This window comes from Genypterus blacodes, unplaced genomic scaffold (assembly GCF_046128005.1).
Source record: "Genypterus blacodes isolate CSIRO-AG114 ecotype Tasmania unplaced genomic scaffold, CSIRO-AGI_Gbla_v1 ptg000098l_1, whole genome shotgun sequence".
Taxonomy (NCBI): Eukaryota; Metazoa; Chordata; class Actinopteri; order Ophidiiformes; family Ophidiidae; genus Genypterus; species Genypterus blacodes.
Window position 1 is genome coordinate 272,368 of NW_027466902.1, and position 21,354 is coordinate 293,721.

The 21,354-nt window shown below is 42.6% G+C and overlaps 5 protein-coding genes across 5 annotated transcripts; all 5 read right to left on the reverse strand.

Moving 5' to 3' along the window:
* Positions 1-2,819: 2,819 nt before the first annotated feature.
* On the reverse strand, positions 2,820-5,017 carry zdhhc24 (zDHHC palmitoyltransferase 24). Its single transcript, XM_076159433.1, has 3 exons — positions 4,440-5,017; positions 4,046-4,323; positions 2,820-3,933 (listed from the first exon to the last, which is right to left on the reverse strand). Exons 1-3 carry the CDS (start codon positions 4,742-4,744, stop codon positions 3,641-3,643), a joined length of 876 nt encoding a protein of 291 aa, XP_076015548.1. The 5' UTR covers positions 4,745-5,017; the 3' UTR covers positions 2,820-3,640.
* Positions 5,018-5,384: 367 nt separating this feature from the next.
* Positions 5,385-10,559, reverse strand: pola2 (polymerase (DNA directed), alpha 2). Its single transcript, XM_076159434.1, has 18 exons — positions 10,207-10,559; positions 9,948-10,072; positions 9,656-9,744; positions 9,463-9,520; positions 9,109-9,218; positions 8,597-8,796; positions 8,339-8,427; positions 7,955-8,107; positions 7,524-7,586; positions 7,355-7,406; positions 7,147-7,265; positions 6,961-6,999; positions 6,777-6,850; positions 6,497-6,605; positions 6,295-6,401; positions 6,091-6,147; positions 5,882-6,008; positions 5,385-5,778 (listed from the first exon to the last, which is right to left on the reverse strand). Exons 1-18 carry the CDS (start codon positions 10,289-10,291, stop codon positions 5,629-5,631), a joined length of 1,806 nt encoding a protein of 601 aa, XP_076015549.1. The 5' UTR covers positions 10,292-10,559; the 3' UTR covers positions 5,385-5,628.
* A 383-nt stretch (positions 10,560-10,942) lies between these two features.
* On the reverse strand, positions 10,943-15,320 carry top6bl (TOP6B like initiator of meiotic double strand breaks). Its single transcript, XM_076159510.1, has 13 exons — positions 15,300-15,320; positions 14,992-15,106; positions 14,238-14,380; positions 14,013-14,096; positions 13,878-13,933; positions 13,681-13,752; positions 13,343-13,547; positions 13,133-13,256; positions 12,050-12,211; positions 11,810-11,931; positions 11,563-11,673; positions 11,207-11,341; positions 10,943-10,963 (listed from the first exon to the last, which is right to left on the reverse strand). Exons 1-13 carry the CDS (start codon positions 15,318-15,320, stop codon positions 10,943-10,945), a joined length of 1,371 nt encoding a protein of 456 aa, XP_076015625.1.
* A 624-nt stretch (positions 15,321-15,944) lies between these two features.
* tstd1 (thiosulfate sulfurtransferase like domain containing 1) lies at positions 15,945-17,946 on the reverse strand. The gene is made up of 4 exons (XM_076159644.1): positions 17,803-17,946; positions 16,665-16,787; positions 16,333-16,495; positions 15,945-16,160 (listed from the first exon to the last, which is right to left on the reverse strand). Exons 1-4 carry the CDS (start codon positions 17,885-17,887, stop codon positions 16,106-16,108), a joined length of 426 nt encoding a protein of 141 aa, XP_076015759.1. The 5' UTR covers positions 17,888-17,946; the 3' UTR covers positions 15,945-16,105.
* A 140-nt stretch (positions 17,947-18,086) lies between these two features.
* On the reverse strand, positions 18,087-20,496 carry LOC143008064 (LRRN4 C-terminal-like protein). Its single transcript, XM_076159643.1, has 2 exons — positions 20,201-20,496; positions 18,087-19,285 (listed from the first exon to the last, which is right to left on the reverse strand). The coding sequence occupies exon 2, from the start codon at positions 19,281-19,283 to the stop codon at positions 18,501-18,503; it is 783 nt and encodes a 260-aa protein (XP_076015758.1). The 5' UTR covers positions 19,284-19,285; positions 20,201-20,496; the 3' UTR covers positions 18,087-18,500.
* Between the last annotated feature and the right edge of the window lie 858 nt (positions 20,497-21,354).

Sequence of the window (21,354 nt, forward strand, 5' to 3'; positions counted from 1 at the left end):
TCTCATGTCAGCACTGGAAACCAACAGCAGACATACAGTACAGAATGAATGTCAACGCCATCGTGTTGAGCAACAGGAGGAGGAGTGAGGAGTTAGGAGTTAGGAGTTAGTTTGCCTCACCACAACGTCTCCTCCTCTCCCCCCTTCAACTGTTCTTTCAGCTCCTGATTCTTCAGCCTGAGATCCTTTAGGAGGGAAAGACAGATGCAGCAGGAAGACACACTTGAACATTTGTCAGTAAGCAGAACAATGATTGAGTCAAACGGAGTTCCGAACTGGAAGATAAGACACTTTAATGAATGAACTTCTCTCTACCGTTAAGAAGTTGGAACATTCTTCTGTAGATTCCTCTAGCTGCTTCAACACCTGATTTTTCTGCACAAAACCACAAAAAAACACACCTAAGCAATGGCAGTGTGGGTAAATGATGATGATGTTGATGATGTTGAATTTACTGCCTGACCCTTGTGGTCTTCTGTTCCTACCTGACAGATAACATTCTCCTTGTGCTGCAGCTCTAACTGAGTCTCTTCCATTTCATACTGAAGAAACACAAGATGCAAATTCAAAGACAGGTTGACTAATCTACACTGAAAAAAAAATTAAAGAAAAGAAGGAAACAATGAAACTTCTCCTTGTGGATTCCATGGTCGTCACCTGAAGGTTTTGCAGTGCGGTCTTCATAGTGTGTAGATTAAACTTGTCCTGTTCCATCTGTGCTCTGAGGCTGTCAAGCTGAGAGACAAACCAAATCATAGTGATGAAACAATGTGGGAAGTGCACTGTTTCTACGTTTTTCAACATCTGGAAACAATAGAGTGAGTAAAATCAAACAATGCTATGAAAATCTATCAGTAGTCCCACATAATGTCTCCTTGGATTCATTTGTTTGCTTGTGCTGGCTGTCTTGGTAGCTGAGTCTTAAATGCATCTTCATAGTGCGAACAGATTGTTGAGTGTTTAGTGAAAGAAAACACTAAAAACATGAACCTTTTCTGTATTTACCTTATCAGTGAGCTTCTCATTTTGATGCTTCAGAGTGTAGTTGACGTTCTCCTGCACAACACAACAACATAGAGGTTCACACGCAGACACTTCTATTATAAGTGTATGAAACCTACTCAAAGCTTCAGTTGAACAATTGCTCGTCTCTACAGTAAAACACACAATAATGGATCTCTTCAGCCTGGGGGAAAAGAAAGTCAAAAATTATCATTTAAGTTATAAGCAGCACTGTTAAAGCTGAGGAACATTCAAGTACTTGCAGTCATCATGTCCACATCATCTCATTAATACCTGGCACATAAATACCTTTCTGCTCACTCACAAATATTTTAATCATCTTTTCACGCTGTTTACTCATGCCCTTCTCGTCACCCAGGAGGTTCCTGATCTCACAAAGCTCAGCCTCAGTCTGGTATAAATAAGTGGCCGTCTTCTCCAGTCTGCAGACAAACAAACAAAGATCCTTACTAATTCAATCTTCTTTAGATAGTAAAGTTAGTCAGAGGGGTGAATAACCTTACTTACTTCTCCCTGTGTTTAGCCAAGGCTGAGTTTCTGAAGCGCAGATGTTCGAGCTCATCGCCTGCCACAGACAGCCTGCACCTCAGGTCTTCGTTATGCTGCTCCAGGTGGCTCTGGTTTGGGTTTAGGACACTTGTCTCTTCCTGCATCTTCTGAAGTGTCCTGCACACACAACAGAGAAGATCAAACCTGTGAGATGAGTGAAATAATCACAGAGCCGCCAAGTCACAGCAACAGGACATGTTTTCACAATTTAATTCCAAAATAATAAACTGCATAACCCTTTCAACAAAACTAAATATGTGAATTTTTCCAATTTACTTGACAAACCAATGATATTAACTCATAATGTGAGGTTTAACATTAATTTAGCTCACCCAATAGCAAACACTCACAACATAATGACCTAACACTTTTAAACTGTATTTAAGTACCGCGTAACCGCAAACAACACTTGTGCAACAACTTTCAAACTTCTGTTTTTGGCATAACTGGAATAATATCGAGGTATAAAACAGCTTAAGTCACTCACACAAATAACAATAGCAACTTTTAGCCTCGTTACGTTAGCCACACTGTGCTCACAAGTTTGGACATCAGCGAGGACAGCGGCACAAAAATACAAACATTAAACAACCGAGTAAAAGCTTCAAAGTAGTTGAGAAATTGTTTAGCAGGTAGCAAATACAAATCAATGGCGTATTAATATGAAGTAAAGTAAGTCATTTCAGCGGTGAACGTTACGTGCAGCGCTGCGGGGAGTTTCTGCTGCTCTGCTTCAGGTGTTATGTCACTTAATGCAGATGACAGCGGAATAAAACAATGGAAAGATTAAATATGATGACATAATCATCTACCTGCTACAATGAGGTCATTCATACCTGGGATGGATGGAGCGGGCAGCACGGTGAAGCTCATGAGCTCTGGTTTCTCCAAGGCTTTCTGTAGGATCAAGACTGGGACAAATGCAGGTGTGATGTCTCCATGACAACTGGACAGGTAGTTTAGGAACTGATCAGTGAAAAGTACAACATTTAACCTGTTTATAGTGGAATATACTGTGTATAAAGTAGTATATAGTCATAAACACCAGGGGGCAGTGGCATATACATTGGATATGGACAAACTGTGAATCAGATGATGCTTCATTCCCCCTTCTTTGTCTCGATTCAAGTGATAAAGATAACAACAGTATGATTCATGATGTCATGTCTTGAGGTAGCCGGTGTCAGCAGTAGATTTCACGTCTAGAATCAATGTTGTGTGGAAAAACATATTGCAAGGCACACGTGTCAAATTAATGTTTTTTTATTATATTAATACAATTTTCTTCAAAACAAAATAAAGCGTAGGACTTTATGGATGCAAAACAAATCCGCTCCCTTGATTTAACACTAAGAAATTAACTTATAGCATGAATTTCACAGACAAGAATATTTTTGGCGGTAAGACGTTTAGTTTAGGACAAGACATTATGTATCAAAATAAAATAAAAAAGACTTATAACGTCGGACTGCATTTCAAGGCTAGGAGCATTAGTAAGTCATCTTAAGTGCAAAAGAAACGGTTTTGTTCTGTCAAATAATCAAAGTCCAGTGGGCAAAAAAGTGCTGTAGGACACACTGCTGAGTCAGCATAGGTCAGCAGTCATCCTTTACTGCCAGCATGTACGACTGAATACTAAACACACCCACATGTGCCCATGAAGTGTTCCGCAGATTAATGTGATGAAGTAAACAATATTGAGCAAAAATATTGGAAACTTAAAACATAAAAAACCTGTTTGATCTGTTTTTAGACATACATTCTCAGTGCTTGGCCTTACAGTTTTGGGGTCATCCATTAGGAGGCCGGCCTCACTGAGTGGCAGACAGATTCCAGTGGAGATGCTGATGGACGTTTATAGCATTTAACCTCTCCAAACCATACAGCAGGTCTTCTCACAAACTACTACCCAGGCCAGCTCTTCATGATCCTTGCTAAATCATCTTGAATCTACACCCGTTCTATCCTCCACCAATCCTCCCCACACCCCATCTTCCTTCCTTACTGCCACACACACACTCCATTAAAGGAAAACCTGACAGCCTGTTCACTTTCAGACTAGTAGTTGTTACCGGGTAGGTTCCAGTGACCCTGTGACCTTGAAGTTGATCCCATCACCGGGAAGAGGCGACGGGATGAGGGGACATAGCCAGCAGATGTACCAGCGGTGGCCCAGAGTGTGGCGCATGTTCCCCAGGATACCTAGATTGTAGGGTCGGCGGGTGGAGTACCACTCCCTGGTGGTCTGTCCCCGGAACATGAGGAAGAGATGGAAGAAGAAGAAGGCAGACACGAGCAGGAAGCCCACCACACACGTGTCGGCGATGAAGGCGAAGGAAAATGCCCGTGCGGAGACTTGGCCTGGGAAAAGAGAAAGGAACGCATCACGAATGAGATCACACTCCACAGCAGCAAAGCTATGAGGAGAAGAGACACAAAACAAAAATGTGTGATGAAACAAAGCAGATCTAACCTGAAACCAACATGATCCAAGGGATGAGCAGCAGCAGCACACTGTGCACAGTCACGCCCTCCTTAAGTATGATGATGAAGACCTCAGCATTCATTATCGTGGCGTACAGGAGTCCCGACCACATAAACAACAAGCAGCTGATGAAGTACCGGTAGTTACGAAAGCCGACACACTGGCCGAAAAACACACAGTGATGGTCTCGCCGCAGGACACACACCTTGCAGTCATAACAGTGGGAACAGCGTGGAGGAGTGTGTGTCTCGCATGTGTAACAGTACCTGCAAAAAAGTGAGAAATGAGAGAAATTAAATTATTAACAAACAGAAAAGCCTGGGCAGCCATTTAATGAATGAGAAAGATGAACCCACAGATAATCTTAGTGCTTCTGACTTACCTCCAGCCCTGACCCATGCCCTCTCCACCCAAGAACACCCCCCTGATGCTGGGACTAGTTTTAAGGAAGAGGAGGGCGTTCCAACAGATGTTACCCAGCATGAAGTACTGAGCCAGCAGGTGCACCGTCTTCCACCAGGCGGACCAGTTGGTCTTCTTCTGGTCCGCCTCCAGTGGAGCTCCGGCCAGAACCAGGTAGCTCACCTCCCCCGTAATAGAGAAGACGAGGAAGGTGTTGAGGAGCACGGGGAGGTGACGACACAACCGCTCGACCCTGCAAAACACTTTCGCGGCCACACTCGTCATGTTTCCTGCCCCAGGACACCGCTCCTTAGTGTTTGTGGTCAGCGAGAGGACTGTTTTGAGAGATGCACCGTGCTAGCCTTTAGCTTAGCGAACACGGTAACGGCTTAGTTACCTTTCGGCCCAGTTTGAATTAATGACATAATCTGTACAACACCTCAGATTGGCTTCGGATCAAGTAAATATAACACAAAATGCGGTTACGCTTGGTTTAACACTTTCTCGGCTGGACTTTGGCTGCTGGGAGGAAACGAGCTTCTACCGCTCTACATCAAAATACGTCCGAGGAGGAACAACTCTTCTTCTTTCCACTTTTTGGCGGTTGGCAGTACAGCTCATTGGTGCCGTACCGCCACCATATAGCATGACAGTAAATAAACAAACAAAAAACTAACTAACTGGGCCCGTTTTCAATTTGTACTTTTATTCCTGCCTTCATCATCTCGTCCTGTATGTCTATGGCAGTAATACAGGGGTAGACATTCGTGGAGATAATTGTTAAACTCAACTTTATGTTCTCAAAATTACTTCGATGTGTACTCATTACTTGATTTATTTTCTTCTTACCAGATTGTCTGCATACTTAACTTTTGGTGTTCAATCCAAACTTAATAATAATAAGACAAATTCACAAATTGGTTACAAACAATTATAATAATTTATTAGAAAAATGGAAAGGATCGCAACCAATCTCGTTTTTGCTGATCTCAACACACGGCATGTTTATAAGAAGAAAATAGACAATTAACATATTTGTTTCAACATCACAGCAAGTTTTTGTGCTTTTTTTTCCTAGATGATTTCCAAAGTGAAATCACAAAACGGTTCATGGACTCATCAGGAAAGCTTGGATGACATCGGTGAACATTTAAAGCCTCCACTTCCCATTAAATCTTTACCACCTGGCCTGCTAAACAGGGGCTGACTCTCTTTCCGTCGTCTGAGGCGGCGTGCTGAACGAGCAGCCTGCCGTAAGTCCCGCCCACCTGGCCCTTGGTCAGTCGTCCAGGGTTGACGCATATGCAGCCCACAACATCCTAAAGACAAGTGAAGATGATGTTTGAAAAAGCCTCAAGACACTGATTTAATAATGTGGGACTAGATGAAATGATTTTGAATAATTGAGTTGAAGCTCAGTACCTTGATGAAGTAGCGCAGCTCAGAGGGAATAATGAGGACATCAGGGGTGAGAGGCATCTGACCGAAGCTCTGGAACTTCTCATAGTCCATGTTCACCTCTTCCACAGGTGGATACAAAGGGTAGTAACTGTAAGAACCATGGATCAATAATGAGATGAGACTGCACAAGAGAAAACTTTGTGCAACCTGCTGAGGTGTTTAGCTCCTACCTTTTCTGGGTCAGCATGTGCTTCAGGATGCGGGAGAATCGATCTGATCCGGCGCCGCTGCAACGCAAACAAACATCATCTTTAACACATCGTTGAAGTCGTTGTGACGCTGCAGAGTCTAACACAGTCCCGCTGCAATGTGAAGGCATTGCGCGGCTAAATGGAAAATTGGATGCGTCTTTTGGAGCAGCCAGACTTCCTCACCAGCTGATCTCCTCTGCGCCCAAGTGGAACAGGATGTCAGTGGAGGTCACGCCAAAGGTCACACCATCGATCACCAGGGTGCAGGGGTCAGGCACCAAGGTCACGCGCTGTACGGATCATAAAGAACAACACTGCATGTCTCAATTTTGCTTCTTTTTCAGTTACAGATGTGATTCTACAGTCCAGCCTTTGTGACTCTGACCTGGGCCTGGTCCTTGCTGAGGTCTGGCATGGTGAAGGGGGGTTGGGGGTAGATGAAGTGGTGGTGGATGTCTCTCTGGGAGGGCATGAACACCAGTCGACAACCAACACTGGGCAGAAGAGAGCACAGCGATGATTACACAGCGATAACAAAGACATGGCTTCATCAGGAAAAACACTTATGATACTTGAAGGAGAGCTCCAGCTGCAGTTCAGAAGAAATGAACTAAGCATCACTTTAACTCCTCTAACTAGTGAATCTGTGCAGATGAGTGATGTACCTTTTGGTGCCTTCCACAATGCTTTCGATGCATCTTGAGAAAATGGCCTCAAATGTCTCAGTCACTTGTGCTTTCTGTTTGAAGAGCAACAAAATGATACGGCATTACAAAAAAAGGAGCTCAAAATGGTGATTTAAAAATGAGCACGGGGGTGAAGACAGAGCGTGTCCATTGTTGGACCTACCTCGATTTGTTCATGTTTAGAATCAACGAAAGGGCCCAGCTGAAGAGGACAAGAGAGAATTTGGACAGTTACAAAACAGTCACGTGTATGTGCATGCTGGTGCTGCATGATGCTGGAACTCAAACGTTAATCCAAATGTATGTGGAAGACGTGCTGGTTGCGATTCAGCATAAAGAGTGACTATACCAGGACGCAGACATCAGGACGATCCCGGACGATGACGTTGATTAGGTCCAGCAGTGGGTCAAAGGTCAGGCTGTCAGAAGGGGTGTACGGTCCACAGGCCACCAACACACTCGCTGGCTCTGCATCCGAGAGACGTAAAGTGTGGATGTTAGCGTGAAGAAAACAAACGACTAGATACACAGACAATACAAGAGCCAAACGGCCTCACCTTCTTCCATCTCGGTTTTCACCTCAGGAGTGTAGAAGGGAAGAGGAATCCCCTGAAAAAACAAACAATCAAACACTGTTAACACCAACTAAACACAATTTCAGGTCGCGTTACATTTAAAGCCGTCGGCTCCAACTCTCTTTACGAGTCAAACGTGTCAGCTGCTGACCTCATATAGTTTGGAGGCAACCAGTTTTCTCCCGGTTGTGTTCATCCCCTCCATGACCACCACCTGGGGAGAGACAACAGAGTTAAAACCCTGTGCAGGTTTTAGCAGTGCTGCAAATAAGAGACGGGAAGCTGAAGCAGGGCAACAACGCAACTGAGAGGCAGCGTGTCTCCCCCTGCTGGCAGCAAATGGTAGTTTTCACTGTGTGGCATGGAGTCATGTACCGTAGGTGTTTAGGTGTCAGAGTTCTCGGTCAGACATGGGGAGATTCTACTTCCCGTGTCCTTGGCACGCTCTGTTACTCTGGGTGGCCTTATAACCTGGAGCACACGAGCCTCAGTGCACAGGCAAAGGAGGAACCACCCTTCAAGTATGTGTGTGTGTATTACTAAACCTAAATGTACTAACTTGAGCTTGTTTGTGGGGCTCACCTGACCAGGAAACATGGAGTATTCTCTGAGCTCTGATATGTCCACAGGCACCTGTTGACCGCCTTGTTCTGGCCCCGCCTCCAACAGAACCGAATGCGCATTCAACTTCCCGTTACTGTCACAGCAAACCTGACCCAACACGGTGATGCTGTCCTGGAGGTAGGGAGCATAAGGAAGGCAGTTAAATATCAGACAATGCAAAGTGTTTATTCATATACATCTACATACATCAAAAGCAGAATTCTTATTTATTGCTGTTTTACGACTTTTCGTCACCTGCATCAGTAAATCGATCATAAATGAAGAATCGACTGAGTGAAATGAGGATCCTATGATTACACAAAGGTCTTTAAGATACGCAACATTTTTTTAATTTCTCTGTACCTGGGCTGGCAGAGAGACGGGGGAGAACTCCTCGATATTAAAATGAGACCTGAGACTCTCCCCGAGCTCTTCGATCTTCTCTGTCATTACTGTGGAGAAACAGACACAAAGGGCTCCATTATAGGTTTACTTCTATTAATGACAACTGTTTAATTCCGTTTGTACATGTTGTGCACTATCCAGACATGAATTTAACACGAGCTGAAGTAAGATGGGAAAATACGCTCTCAGGTTTCTTTCCACTTGTTTTTGTCTCACCGTTTCTAACATCACGAAGCCTCTGGAACATGTACTTGTAGCTGCAGCGGAGCGACTCCTCCGGTCCTTCCAGCAGCTCCAACTGCACCGGCGAACCCGGAGCCTTCCTGCCGGCCCAGCGGGTGCCCTGCGGTGCTCCGAACGTTGCCACCACCTCTCCCTTGGCCCCGCGCTGGGTGTACTTCTGAGAGGGAGTTGCACTGTGGGCAGAGAAAGATGCGGAGAGAGCAGATTGGGTCAAAATGCCTCAAATGTTGAAACACTTAAACCTATTTTTTGGATCTACCCTCCTTGACTGAGACTTTACAATGTTTTGTAATCACAACTTTTAGAGCCAAGTGAGAATCCTGATACATTTATTTTAATAAAAGGCAGAACGATGTAATTCATATTATCGACATCTGGACCACTACGCTCATCGTGTTAAAAATAGAAGCATCGATAACAATAACATTCATAACGTGTGCCATTTGCCAGCAACTCATTATGCGTGAGTTTGTGTGTTTTTGTACCTGGGAGAGAAGCTGGCAGGAGACAGCAGCAGGCCTGGACTGGACAGCAGGGCGGTGCTCCTCTTAGAATGAGGGTGTTCTGGAGTGGTGAGCGCACGCTTCTGAGAGCCCTACACACACACACACACACACTAAGTCAGCAAGCTCCATTGTGTAATCAAGCAACCCAGATGTCCAAATACACTCAAACAGATGAAGGTCTATGGAATGTGTGTTGATGTTGGATCATGGTGTTGAAGGTTAGTTTAGACTTTGTGAAAATCTCTGCTGTGATGTGATGAAGAACAGCACACACACACAGAACACAGCCAGTGCACACAGTTACTACATTCACAATCACACAGTGCAGGTTACCTTAGCAGGGGTAGAGTAAGAGTCGAGTAGATTCTCCTCCTCTTCTTCAGCTTTGATTCTACAAAACTCTTTGTCAAGGTTTGAACTTCCATTGGATTGCCAGACATGGATAACTAAGATTCATAAAAGCTGCTAGTGGGTGGTGTGTGTAAGATGTGTTTATGTGTGTGTTAAGAGTTTGCACGGAGGATACAAGTCCTGCAGTGTGTGGATGTCTCTGGTTCTGTTATGGGGTTCTTCCCTCCTGAAGCTCTGTTTGGATTTGGTCTTCTTGTTTAAAACCTGCCAAACAGATAAATACACACACAGATAAACACACACACGAAATACAAACTGTTTTTCTCTGCAGCAATTTAACAGTAATGAGCCCTAAATCAAATGAAAAATATCGGTGTCATATTCTAGATCAAAGTCGTCCTGGCAACTCAACAAAAACAATGGTAGTTATTGAGGTCTGTTTGTTTTTGATGTCGGCGTGTTATCACCTCATGTTCGAACTGCTCCAGAGTGTCCGTGGTGAGTTTCAGTCCATTTTTGGTGGTGCTGTAGGCTACCCATTCTAGCACAATCTCATCAGGCTGTATCCTGTTACAGATGCACTGCTCCAGCACTAGGTAACCACAGATGCACAAGGAAGAGGAGTTAGATGAAGGAAAAGAAGGTAAACAAACATCACCCCTCTTAAATGCACGCCACTGCTAGATTGAGTAACACATACATTCTGGGAGAAAAAGCGTTACTTACTTTTGTCCAGAATGGAGTCATCACTGTAGGGTATGCCAAACACCTCCAGCTCCGAGCTTAAGCGTTCTGCAGTGGCCAGTGCCATTGTTTACGTTAAATATGCGTCGAGATTCTACTGAGAAAGGGAAGGCTAGGTTAGATCGATAAGCTAGTTAACGTTAGCTTTCCTTTCACTTCATGCCGACTCGGGCGAGTAAATTCTCCTTACAGCCGGTATGTAATCGATCAAGTAAATCTGAAATGAAGCGCCGATGCAAATAATCAGGATAAATCTGATAAACACCGAAACACGTAAAGAGTCGGTGCGTATTTCATTTTACCGCGAAAAAGTGTCGTTCGTATGGCGGCCGGATATTGCGTCACAGCCAAAACAGTGAGCGCGGAAGTTACTGCTACCAAAATAAAAGCACGCATAAAAAAAGCCGACGAGCTTCTGTCTAAAGTTTATAAAGAAACACTACATTCTTTCAAATGTGATATTCGAGTGTGGTCTGAAAGTTTAGAGCTACAGTTTTGAAATCTCAGACATTTAGCATTTGATAGAAAGCTGAGGTTTAATGTTTTGGTTATGAGTATTGTTGTATTGGTTGGTGCATCATACTGTACTAAAGTGGTCATTACCACCAAACCAAAAATGTATCAATTCCTTGCCATTCCAACCATACTCTTTATTTATACATAAAAGAAGAAAAAAGATAATCAGGTTCACAAATCTCTGTTGAAACAAAGAGCGGGGTTAATGGCCATGACTGTGAAACTGGTAGTGATATAACACAAATTACAATACAACTTTAAAAAATATAGTATCCATTCCCATCTGAACTTCACACATAGCATTCAACTGAAAACAACCCTTTGTCAAGCCAAACACTGGCATTGTCATATTTCTGCTCTGCTGTCAGGATGCAGGGTCAGGATGTTCTTCTATCTATGGAATAACAGAGACGATGGAAACACGTGAAGTCATCGCACGCAGAAACAGGCCTGCTGTAAGAACTACTTGGTGACAGTGAACAATCAGCATCTCCTCACTCACCACAGCAGGGTAACAGCTACTCTGAGGAGTATGTTTCCATGACGTCACCCTCCTCATTGAGTCATGGAGGGACGCTAATAGTTCACGAGTGTTGCATACCTGATGAATGGACATGTATGCACAAGTGCACTTTTATCACAACACCAACATACAGTAGTGGATAATGTTGCCAGTGAGACTATAAACAAGTAGGCTTACATTAGAATGATACTGTTAATAAGCATAGATGATCTGGTACATGTTCTGCCAATGTGAACAACTAGCGCGAAGGAAAACTATGAAAACGTAGGTGTAGGTATTTTAACTCAACTTTATCACACCTTCATTCTGTTCAGACAAGCCATTCTGAAGTCCATGTTACTGCTGTTGCTCACAATACTGATGGATGAGCCCAGAATCACCTCGACAGCTGAGCACAGCTTCTCTTGTTTCTTGTCAGTCACAACAGCCAAACCAACATTACATAAAAAAATTGTACATTATAGCACTCTTCTGGTGACATTTCTAATCCTTGTGTGTGTGTGTGTGTGTGTGTGTCTCTCTCTCTCTCTCTCTTAGACTGCTTGCCTTGTTTCGCTGAATTTGGGCATTCAGTGTGTCCTTCAGCTCACTTTGAAGGGCTGCAGTGACGGCCTGCCTGTTGTTGTTCAGAATATCCTCTAGGTGGTGCTCTAGTAATTCTTCTGTGGCTTCAGTAGGACAATAGGCATTTGTGTTGGACATCAGTTATCTAACTGTTGCATATGGCTTTAGGAGAAACATGGAAATAAAACTCTTTGTGTGATTACGCACATACACGACTCTCACCCATGAAATCAAAGAGCTGGGAGGTAAAGGGGTCACTATGCTGCAGGAAGAGAAAGAGCAAGAGACTCTGTTGTACGGGGCAACCACCGCTCCGTCTTACTTTCAGCTCCTCACAGATTTCCTGCTCCACAGTGTAAACAGTGCCACTGCTGTGCACATGAGCTGCAAACAAAGCAATTCAAAAGGGACAAAGACATACACATTAATGATGAATGCCAACAGTCGTTCTACATTCATGCTGGTTGAAGCCACACAGCACTGCAATCAGTTATACTGGTCCCAATGTTTGTAATATTGTGGTGAACATGCGATCCTCATCTAGATATCTGTATAATGAAAAATGTTCACACAGGTTCAAGAAATGCTTGCACAAACCACTGTGATCGGAATGCAATCCAATCAGCCACATACCACATATGGATGCAGCCTGGTTGGCAAATGCCATTGGATCTTTGTCAAAGTCAGCAGGGTCATTAAACTTACTTGCCCATTACATTCCAAAGGTTTTCCATTACATTTCTACACATCTTTAAAACGATACTTAAGAGGGGAAATAAAAATCCCTTCCCTTCTAGTGATCAAACTTGACATTAAACTCTTAAAAGATAAACATTATCGTTACAACTTTCCATAATTTTTTCAAAACATATGATATTTCACAATTCTCCGACACAGATGTAGAAAACACATTTCCAATGTAATCCCTCTTCCAGTATTTTCATGGCTGTAGAAAGGGCAGGACTAAACCTCTGTAAATCCACCCATAAAGCTGGGACACATTTATGAGATTAACCCCCACAAGTTACAAAAAAAACGTCACTATGGCCTACGTTTTACAGTTCTAGCAAAACATCTCTGATTTCATCTTAAATTCAGTGATGTTTCGCAAATAATGGTATCACAACCAGCACCTTAATGTGTGACTAATCTAGGTTTCGATATTAAACTGTTGGTGACCGCGGATTTTCCCTCCAATGGTCCGTGACCACAGGATTGCTGAGAATCTAGGTCAATTCTGTCATACATCACGACTCTGCACAATGCATTGGTATGCGTTGTTGTCTGGCAGTGGATGGTATCTACTTGTGAATGAGAAACACTGAAGGCTGCGGATGCCGAACTCCTGAAAGTTCAAATGAGAGGGCAGCTGATGCAGGAAGTCTGAAGGGCCTTTAAGAGGAACATTACTGGGGCTGTACACCAAAACCTGAACACAAATTAAGTCAAGGAAGCCTGTGTGCTCGCATATGTCATTGTCTGATATATAGCCCAATGGTACAAGATACAATTAGCAAAGGATATTCGTATGTGAGTGAGTTGGGTTGACAGATTTGGGTACTGCAGCAAACAGGGGCTGAGCAGGGTAACAGGCTGGAGGCTGAGTTCTCCATACAGGCCTTGATCCATGGCCCCTGGAGGGATACTTAGTGGCAACCTGCCTCCAAGGACAGGGTGTCCCCCCCGACACCAGCCTGGTTTCTTCACACACAGCTGCTGCCTTTAAACCCAAGGAGAAGCAAAGCAGCAACTGCAGTCCATATTAGAAACCAGTACTTTGGCTGGCTTTGTAAGTTATGAAACAGGAATGAAAGAAACACTAACCAATACCAATAATCAATCGTGTTACTTACTGTGTACTGCAGGTGACGTCCAGGAACAGTGACAGCTGGCCTTTCAGCAGAATTTTACTCTGAACCTTCACACTGCAAAATTCAAACAAAATGTTATTCACTGTATCTGAACAAATGACCGCCAGCCTTACACAAGACAGGGATTCACCAGCATAGTGAGACTTAATACAAACACATGGCTCATTAGCAGGTCATACCTAAACACTTGTTGGACCATCTGCTGATCTGATTTGAATCTGAAGTGGATTCTGATCTGTGAAAAAACAAGAGTCATGGTCTGGGTGAATTGTTGAATGTGACAAGATGCCAGAGGACAATTGGTCCTTTCATACCCCTGCATTAGCCAGACTGAATGTGTGAAGGAACGACTCAACATGAGCACACCAAGCTGGAGTCAATGGCGTGGTGTCTGTCTTCTGTTAAGTGTAAAGAGATAAGCAGAGATAACACATCAGGGTCAGTAAGGCACAATATGAAACACTACAGTGTCATTGCTGGATGTAACCACTTGATCATCAGTGTTTTTACTGAGGTCAATAGGATTGGTGTGTGTGTACCGGGAAGGATAGGAGGAGTCGAAGGGGACCGTGCAGATCAGTGAAGGCACACAGTTCCTCTGGGTCAAGCTCCGGACAAGGTCCAGCACTGGAAAACAGTATCTCCTTTACATCTGTAAGGACGAATACAGAACATGGCTGAACTGAGGGCATATAGATGAAATAGATAGAATAAAATAGCAGTCTGTTTGCGTACATACCATCATGAAGTGTTTCCTTTTTTACACCCGCACACCAGGGACCAGCAGCAGCCACTGCAACACAAATATGACCATGTTTAGATGAGAACTATCTGCATTAAGTAGTCTTGAAGGCAGAAACATTATTTAAGACTGATTTGATTCTTTCAAATGTGTGTGTATATACAGTTTATTTAAATACATTTCAATATTTTGTATGTTTTTGCTTCAGTTGTTGAAGTTTTAAGTAGGCCAAAACTCTTGGCTCATGGCTCACACTGACCAATATCTGTTATTGTGTTGACCCCTTTATCATTGGATTCAATACAATGGAATGCACTCATTTTTCTTGATGTTATGCAACAGAAGCGTCATCTATTGCACATGGATGGACATGATAAGAGTGGCAGCACATTTTTTTATTTCATCCTTAACCTCTTAACTGGCTTTATACGCACTTATGATATCAATTTCGCCATTTAATTTGGTAGGACGATGTTATTATAATCCAAGCAGCCAAAACACCATGTCTATCATTGTTCTTTCCTGTATGTGGATATCCAGCAAAGGCTCACCAGTGCAGCCTCGTCTATGCTCTGTTTCTGCCCGCACTAAAACCAGCAGTCCTCCAGTTGACTTCACACCCTGCCTTCGTCTTTGCCTTCTTAGTATTTTGAGGAGCCGCAGCACCTGAAAACACGACGCCATTTTAGCTACCTGGCTTAGCTTCCAGTCACAGTTAGGCTAGTCCCGGGACTCTTATTAACATTTGTCTGTTTCCAAGAAAGCAATATGTCCAACAACACCAAACGCTGATATTGACACAATATGCAAATAACTTAACAAATCATCTGTATTTAGCCGAAACAACGTTCACTTTTACCCGTTGTATTTCTTGAAGCATCTTTCCGGATGTCCGAGTTCCCGCCCGCATTAACTGGGGACTTCAGCTAAATGTCAGATGTTTTACTCAGATATTTCACTAATTTTGAAGTGTATATTCAGCTGCTACAAATGCTTTTTTTGGACACTGATCCAATTGAGTTTAAGAGTAATTGCTTTCTGACACGTTAATCATGATAATGAAAGCGTAAATAGAAACAGATGCAGGAAAATTAAAGTGGAAATAAAGCTAATTTTTCACGGCTGACATATTCATCTAAAGCAGTAAAAACGAATGTTTTATTTATTACAAATTATATTTCCTACAGATGGCCATAAATAAAAAATGATCTTAACTCATGACATTTAACTATTAATCACTGTAGTACTGCCTGGGGGATGATACCATTGGCTCAAAGTGTACATTGTGTGGTTTTAAATTATTCTTTATTTTGTCATTGCTCTTGGGTCTGCCAGACACTTCATCCATGACATAACAAAGGGTTCATTTGCAGATCATCAGGAGTTACTTTGGTCATTTATATTCCTTTATTTAGACATGATCAGACCTTATCATGGAACAGACATATCATAATCTCATAGTGTTATGCTGTCAAATAATTCAGATTTTAATACAATAAATATGTCTGGTTAAACCATTTATTTGTACACATTTAGAAAGCACTGATATACAGTACTTTATCTATGTAAACAAGCCAGTATAAAAAAAAACATTAACATACAAAATAAGCCATAATATGTCCATGCTCTATCTAGTTTCCATTTTTATTAAACCGTAAAGACAGATCATTGGCCCTCCTTCTCAGACCACTCCTTCCATCCTCCAGCATAATTGCAGGCACTGAAACAGAAGACAAGAATAGAGGATCAGAACTGTCGTCATTAAACAATACATATTAAATTACAAATCTGTGTGGTTTATAATCACAGACAAAGTCAGGAACCTGATAAAACCTTTGGTGGTCTTGAAATAGATCAATGTGCAATATGATGGAAAACAATATTTCATTTACTTCACGTATCCTAGGGTGCGAGCTTTTTCTGTGGCTGCTGCCCCTCGCTTGCCCATTTGGCAGTGAAACACCAGCTCTGGGGCATCCATCATTGGCTTGGTTACCCCATATTTTGCTTTGAAATCTGCTGGATCCAGTGCAAGCTCAGTCTCGACTGTAGCAACTGGAGAAGGAATAGAGAAAAGGAAAGCAGTAGAAAGTGTAGTAGTGGGTGAATTAAAATAGGGGTAGTAACAACAGTATTGGACTTAATATTAAGTTCTTAATATGGAAGGCAGGTAATATCACTGAAGACCAAATGGAAGTACTTCCCGAATCTGAGAGAAACACACCTGGAATGTGGAGGGATCCTGGGATACAGCCATTATCCACTTCCTCTTTGGTACGCACATCAATCAAAACAAGACTCTCGCTCTTCCCGAGAATTGCTTTGAGATCTGAATAGGAGATTACAGCTGACAAAAAGGAAAAGGACACTAAGTAAAGCTGACACAAACTTTGAAAAAACATTGTTGGATACTATTAAAAGCCCTATATACATTGTTATTAAGTGCATTAACCTTTTTCTATTCTCTAGAGAGGTTAATATTGTTTATGCTTGGTCATATCCACCTTTGAAAAACTGTAAATACTTAATTGATAGGACATGAGCCTGAAACATCATGAAGCAATTAGAGCTGTTACACATCTGTAGTTAAATGTAGAAAAAAACATTCCATTTGGCTGTTTTCAGTTGGTCCCTGTTTTGCCTCAGATGATATAACAAAGCAAAGGGCGTATGTGAAATGGAGATAAATCCTGTAACACTCCAGATGTGAGTCAAGTTGGATCCTTGTAAATAGTTGCAAGCTGAGGTCCAAACACGAGAACACAAAGCAGATCTCTTAATTTTTAATGACTTCAACCTGCTCCGTGAGAGCTCAAGGCCCAGCAGAGTCATGGTGGAATTCATACTTTATGATATAAAAACAGAGTTGTGCCTGTTTGAACCGGGGGAGAGAGAGTAACTGCCCGTGTTCATCTTTAATGCAGTCAGGAACGCTAACAATTGTGTTTTGCTTTATTAAATGGACTTATCCTAAAGTTGAAAGGTTATACGGGGCCATTTCACTCTACCAACCGGTTTGTTGTCGCACCTGGTTGCGTCCGGGCGGTTTGTGCTGAGTCATCTTCCGTGTTACACTTTTCATAATGATAATAACATTACACAGCAATAACATTCTCCTCATTCATTATGTTCCCATATGTCTGAAACAAACAGGGCCTAAACAGTTCACGACCACTTTAACCCGCGATAAATGTACTAAAAATTTAACTTTTTCCTCATTGCAAACGCTATAATGTGTTTATATTGTGTTTAGTCATTAATACATAACTGAAATGCTTTAAACACAGTTAGGCAAACGAAGGTGAACACTTCTGCGTTTAAGAAATAATGCCGAAGGGAAAGCGTCGCAGGTGTGCACTCACCTTTGCTGGCCATTGTACAGTGTGAAGCTCTTAACGCCGCAGGTACAAACACACCCTGAAGATATAAACATCTACTTCCGAACATTGGTGCGCCCAGAGCAAAGGAGGAAGTTGACCTGAAGTACGCGACGCCGACAGCCAATCAAATCAAGGCTGAGGCTCTGCTCGCAGCATGGCGTGACTTTCAAAATAAAAGCTGACAAGATGACGGTACTCCAGTTCAGCACACAACAGCATCATTTAATTAGACAAACCCTTACTGTAAAAAGTAATACACCAAGCAGGACATTTAAAACGCATTTATTAAAAATAGTTTTAATTAATTTTACACTTATCAGTCCGTATCTAAAATATTTACAACTATTGTGTTATCTGCTATACAAAACCCTGGATGGAACCTGGAGTGGTTAATTTGCCAGCAAATGAACCCGTTCTTCTAGGCCTAAAATAACTACAACTAGACACACAGTGGGTGTTATTCCACAAACCCTTTGTTCCAACAAATCTGAATAATACAGTAAATGCATATTCCTTGAAACAGGGGTGTAAACAATATGTTTTAGCTGTATCATTAATTGTAACACTATCCCACAAGTCCTTTTTCGAACAATTTGGCTTCATTAAGGATCAACCTTCTGCTGCACTCCTTGACTCGACGGGACTGTTCAGTGCGACTGGTATTGACGGTCTGTGCTGCATCACAGAGTTCCCTCTGTATTGTACGAAGGGTTCCCTAGTCCATCATCGGAATCTCTCTTCGTATTTCGACATATTTTACACTTCCAGAGGATCACAGCAGCTATGGCGATGAGTAGAAGCAAAGTCAACCCTCCTCCAATGACCCCTGCAAGCATACTGTTGTCAGACGGTTCAGGAGCATCATATCGCAGACAGGAGAACTCTGAGGGAGCACTGTGCCCTGCACTGTTCACTGCCTCCACACACACTTTTGTGCCAACCTCCAAGGACCCCACCACCCCCTTCCGCAATGTCTCCCCAAACTCCAGGGAATTATCTCCATTTCTCTCAATAACCACTCTGTACCCAGATACTGCTGAAGAGGGTGCACACCACTTGACCTCTACCTTCCCGATATCAGCCCCTTTAGAGACTGGTGCTATCTCTGTGATGCGTGGTGCGTGAGGAGGCACATCAGATCCACTGAGCCCAGGACAGAGGCACCCAGTCTTTTCTGAAATCTTGGCGCAGCGCTCTTGATTCTCATCGCAGGGGTTGTACTTGCAGAGCGTAGCTTCTTGGAAGATGATGGGAGGTGAGGCAACAATAGGAGGAGATATGGGAGTTTCTGGGTTTTCATAGTCCTCATCATCATCAGCGCCCAGTGCTGTCACAAAAAGAATTCGATGACGAGTAACAGGGGGGGAAGTTGGGCCAGCGTGGGCCAGGAGGCGGGGGCAGAGGAGAGGTGAGGCATTCAGAAAAAGGAGAAGCAAAGCCAGATTCTTCCACAGTGACGTCATCTCTATGGGCAGAAATGACAAGAACGAGTACTTAGAATGTATATGGGAAAAAGCAGTTATCACAAAATTATACTCTTAATCACATTTTCATCATAAGTCACAAATCATGCCAAATACCATACATACCAGAAATTACAGAAACAATAAATGATGGTTATAATTATGGTCACCCATTACTTGTTTCTTCTAATAATCGAAACAAATCTTCCCTGTTTCTCAGTGGACCTTGTGTTTTGAAATTATGCCAGGATAGTTCAGTATTTGGAAGAAGCCTTAAGCCTTTGGAAATGGAAACAATTATGAAGTAAACAGGAACTGTAATAAACAAAAAGCTCAAGTTACTGCACAAGACATAGTAGGTATATCAATAGTGAGAAATAAGGTGTGATTTGGCATCTTGTCTGTATTGGATATACTGTATCAGAAAACAGAGAGAGGCAAGAAATGAAGATATGAAACAAAGTTGGTGAGTTGAAAGGATACTCTCGTCCTAAGGATGTATTTTTCTTGTAAACAAACTTCAAACAAGTCAGCTTGTGCTTTGAGGCGCTCTTTTGGCTGATTTGTTCTGATCTAGATTGGTTTAGACAGACTTGGATAAACAAATACAAAAGTTGTGGACCACAAAGGAAAATATTGGGGTGACCTGTCAACAGTAAATTTTCTCCTGGCAGCAAGCCAGATAGATTGTGTGGGAACCCAAACTCAGTTCAGCCGCTGCTGGATTCGTCTGCATAAAGGCGAGATCATCTTACACCACGTTGTTGAATTTGAAATACAGAACTTTTCTCTTGCCTTGAAATGCTGAGCACAGATCAGAGCATCGCCAAGAATAAACATGTAACCACGTAGCTGTCAGTCATAGAGATAATGAATGAAATGAAAAGCAAACAAAAGTACTGTAAGTGGATTATTACCTGTAAGATGGAAGTTGGTATTTCAAGTTGTTCTTTTCTCCTTCTTCTTCTTTGTTCTTACTCTGCCTGCTTCCACGCTTCTCTCACTATCGTCTCTTGGTCTGGCTGTCTAATGCTGTTCCCATCAGACTCTCTCCTCCTCTTCAGCACTCCCTCATTTTCGCCCCCTAAGTGCCTGCCTCTCTCTTTCTGTTTCTCTCTCTCTCTCTCTCTCTCTCTCTCTCTCTCTCTCTCTCTCTCTCACACACAGACACACACACCCACCCACACACACACACACTCTGTCCTTGCCATCTGTCTTTTTTCACTTGTTGCTTTCAACCTGAGTTTCCAACCAAGCGTCTCTTTTCATTGTGTGTGGAATTTGTGTGTTGGGAAAGAGGGGGTGTCACCATTTGCCTGGGTGCTGCACAGCATATTAATTCCCCCTGGAGCAGAAGGAGGGAGGCTTGTGCTTGTTACAGCATGTGCTTGTAATCCGTAGCTGTGTGTTTCTGATGACTTCTTTAAAAGCTATGTTAAAAACGTCCTCCGTACACTGCAGGTGTTCTTGTAAAATGAGCAGCACATAAGGTCATTTTAGCGTGTTTATAAATGTGTGGGGGGTGAAGAATGCATCTGGTATATGTTTATTATAGACCCCCTCTGCCTCTCGCAGTCCTGGCTGTTACAGGCAGGAGGGGAAGGATAAAGCCCCTCTCCTTCCTCAATACTTTACGGGTAAAGCTGGCAAAGTGAACAAGCAGTTTCTTATTCCATGTTCCCGCACTGAAGAGATGAGAGCCACTGAACCAGGGCAGGAATGTCTTTCTTTTTCAGCTTCTAGTTGATTCTGTTCCGCTCTGGCCCCTGTAAAACTGTTTATTGTAACAACATGTACACATGCAAAGAATTTGCCTTGGAGAGATGCTATTCCTGTAAAGCACAAGTAAAAACAAATAAAACACAACAGTTCTGCAAAGTAGGGGATGTGTGTATACGTATGTATAAAACAGCTGTATATGTATGTTAACATCAAGGAAAGATAATAAATAATGTGTAAACGAGACTGAGATATTTATAAATGTATTAGGAAAAGGAAATCAACACTGTGTACAGATTGATGGAAAGTGTATATCTAAAGTGCACCATGTTGTGCATAATTAGAAAAATGT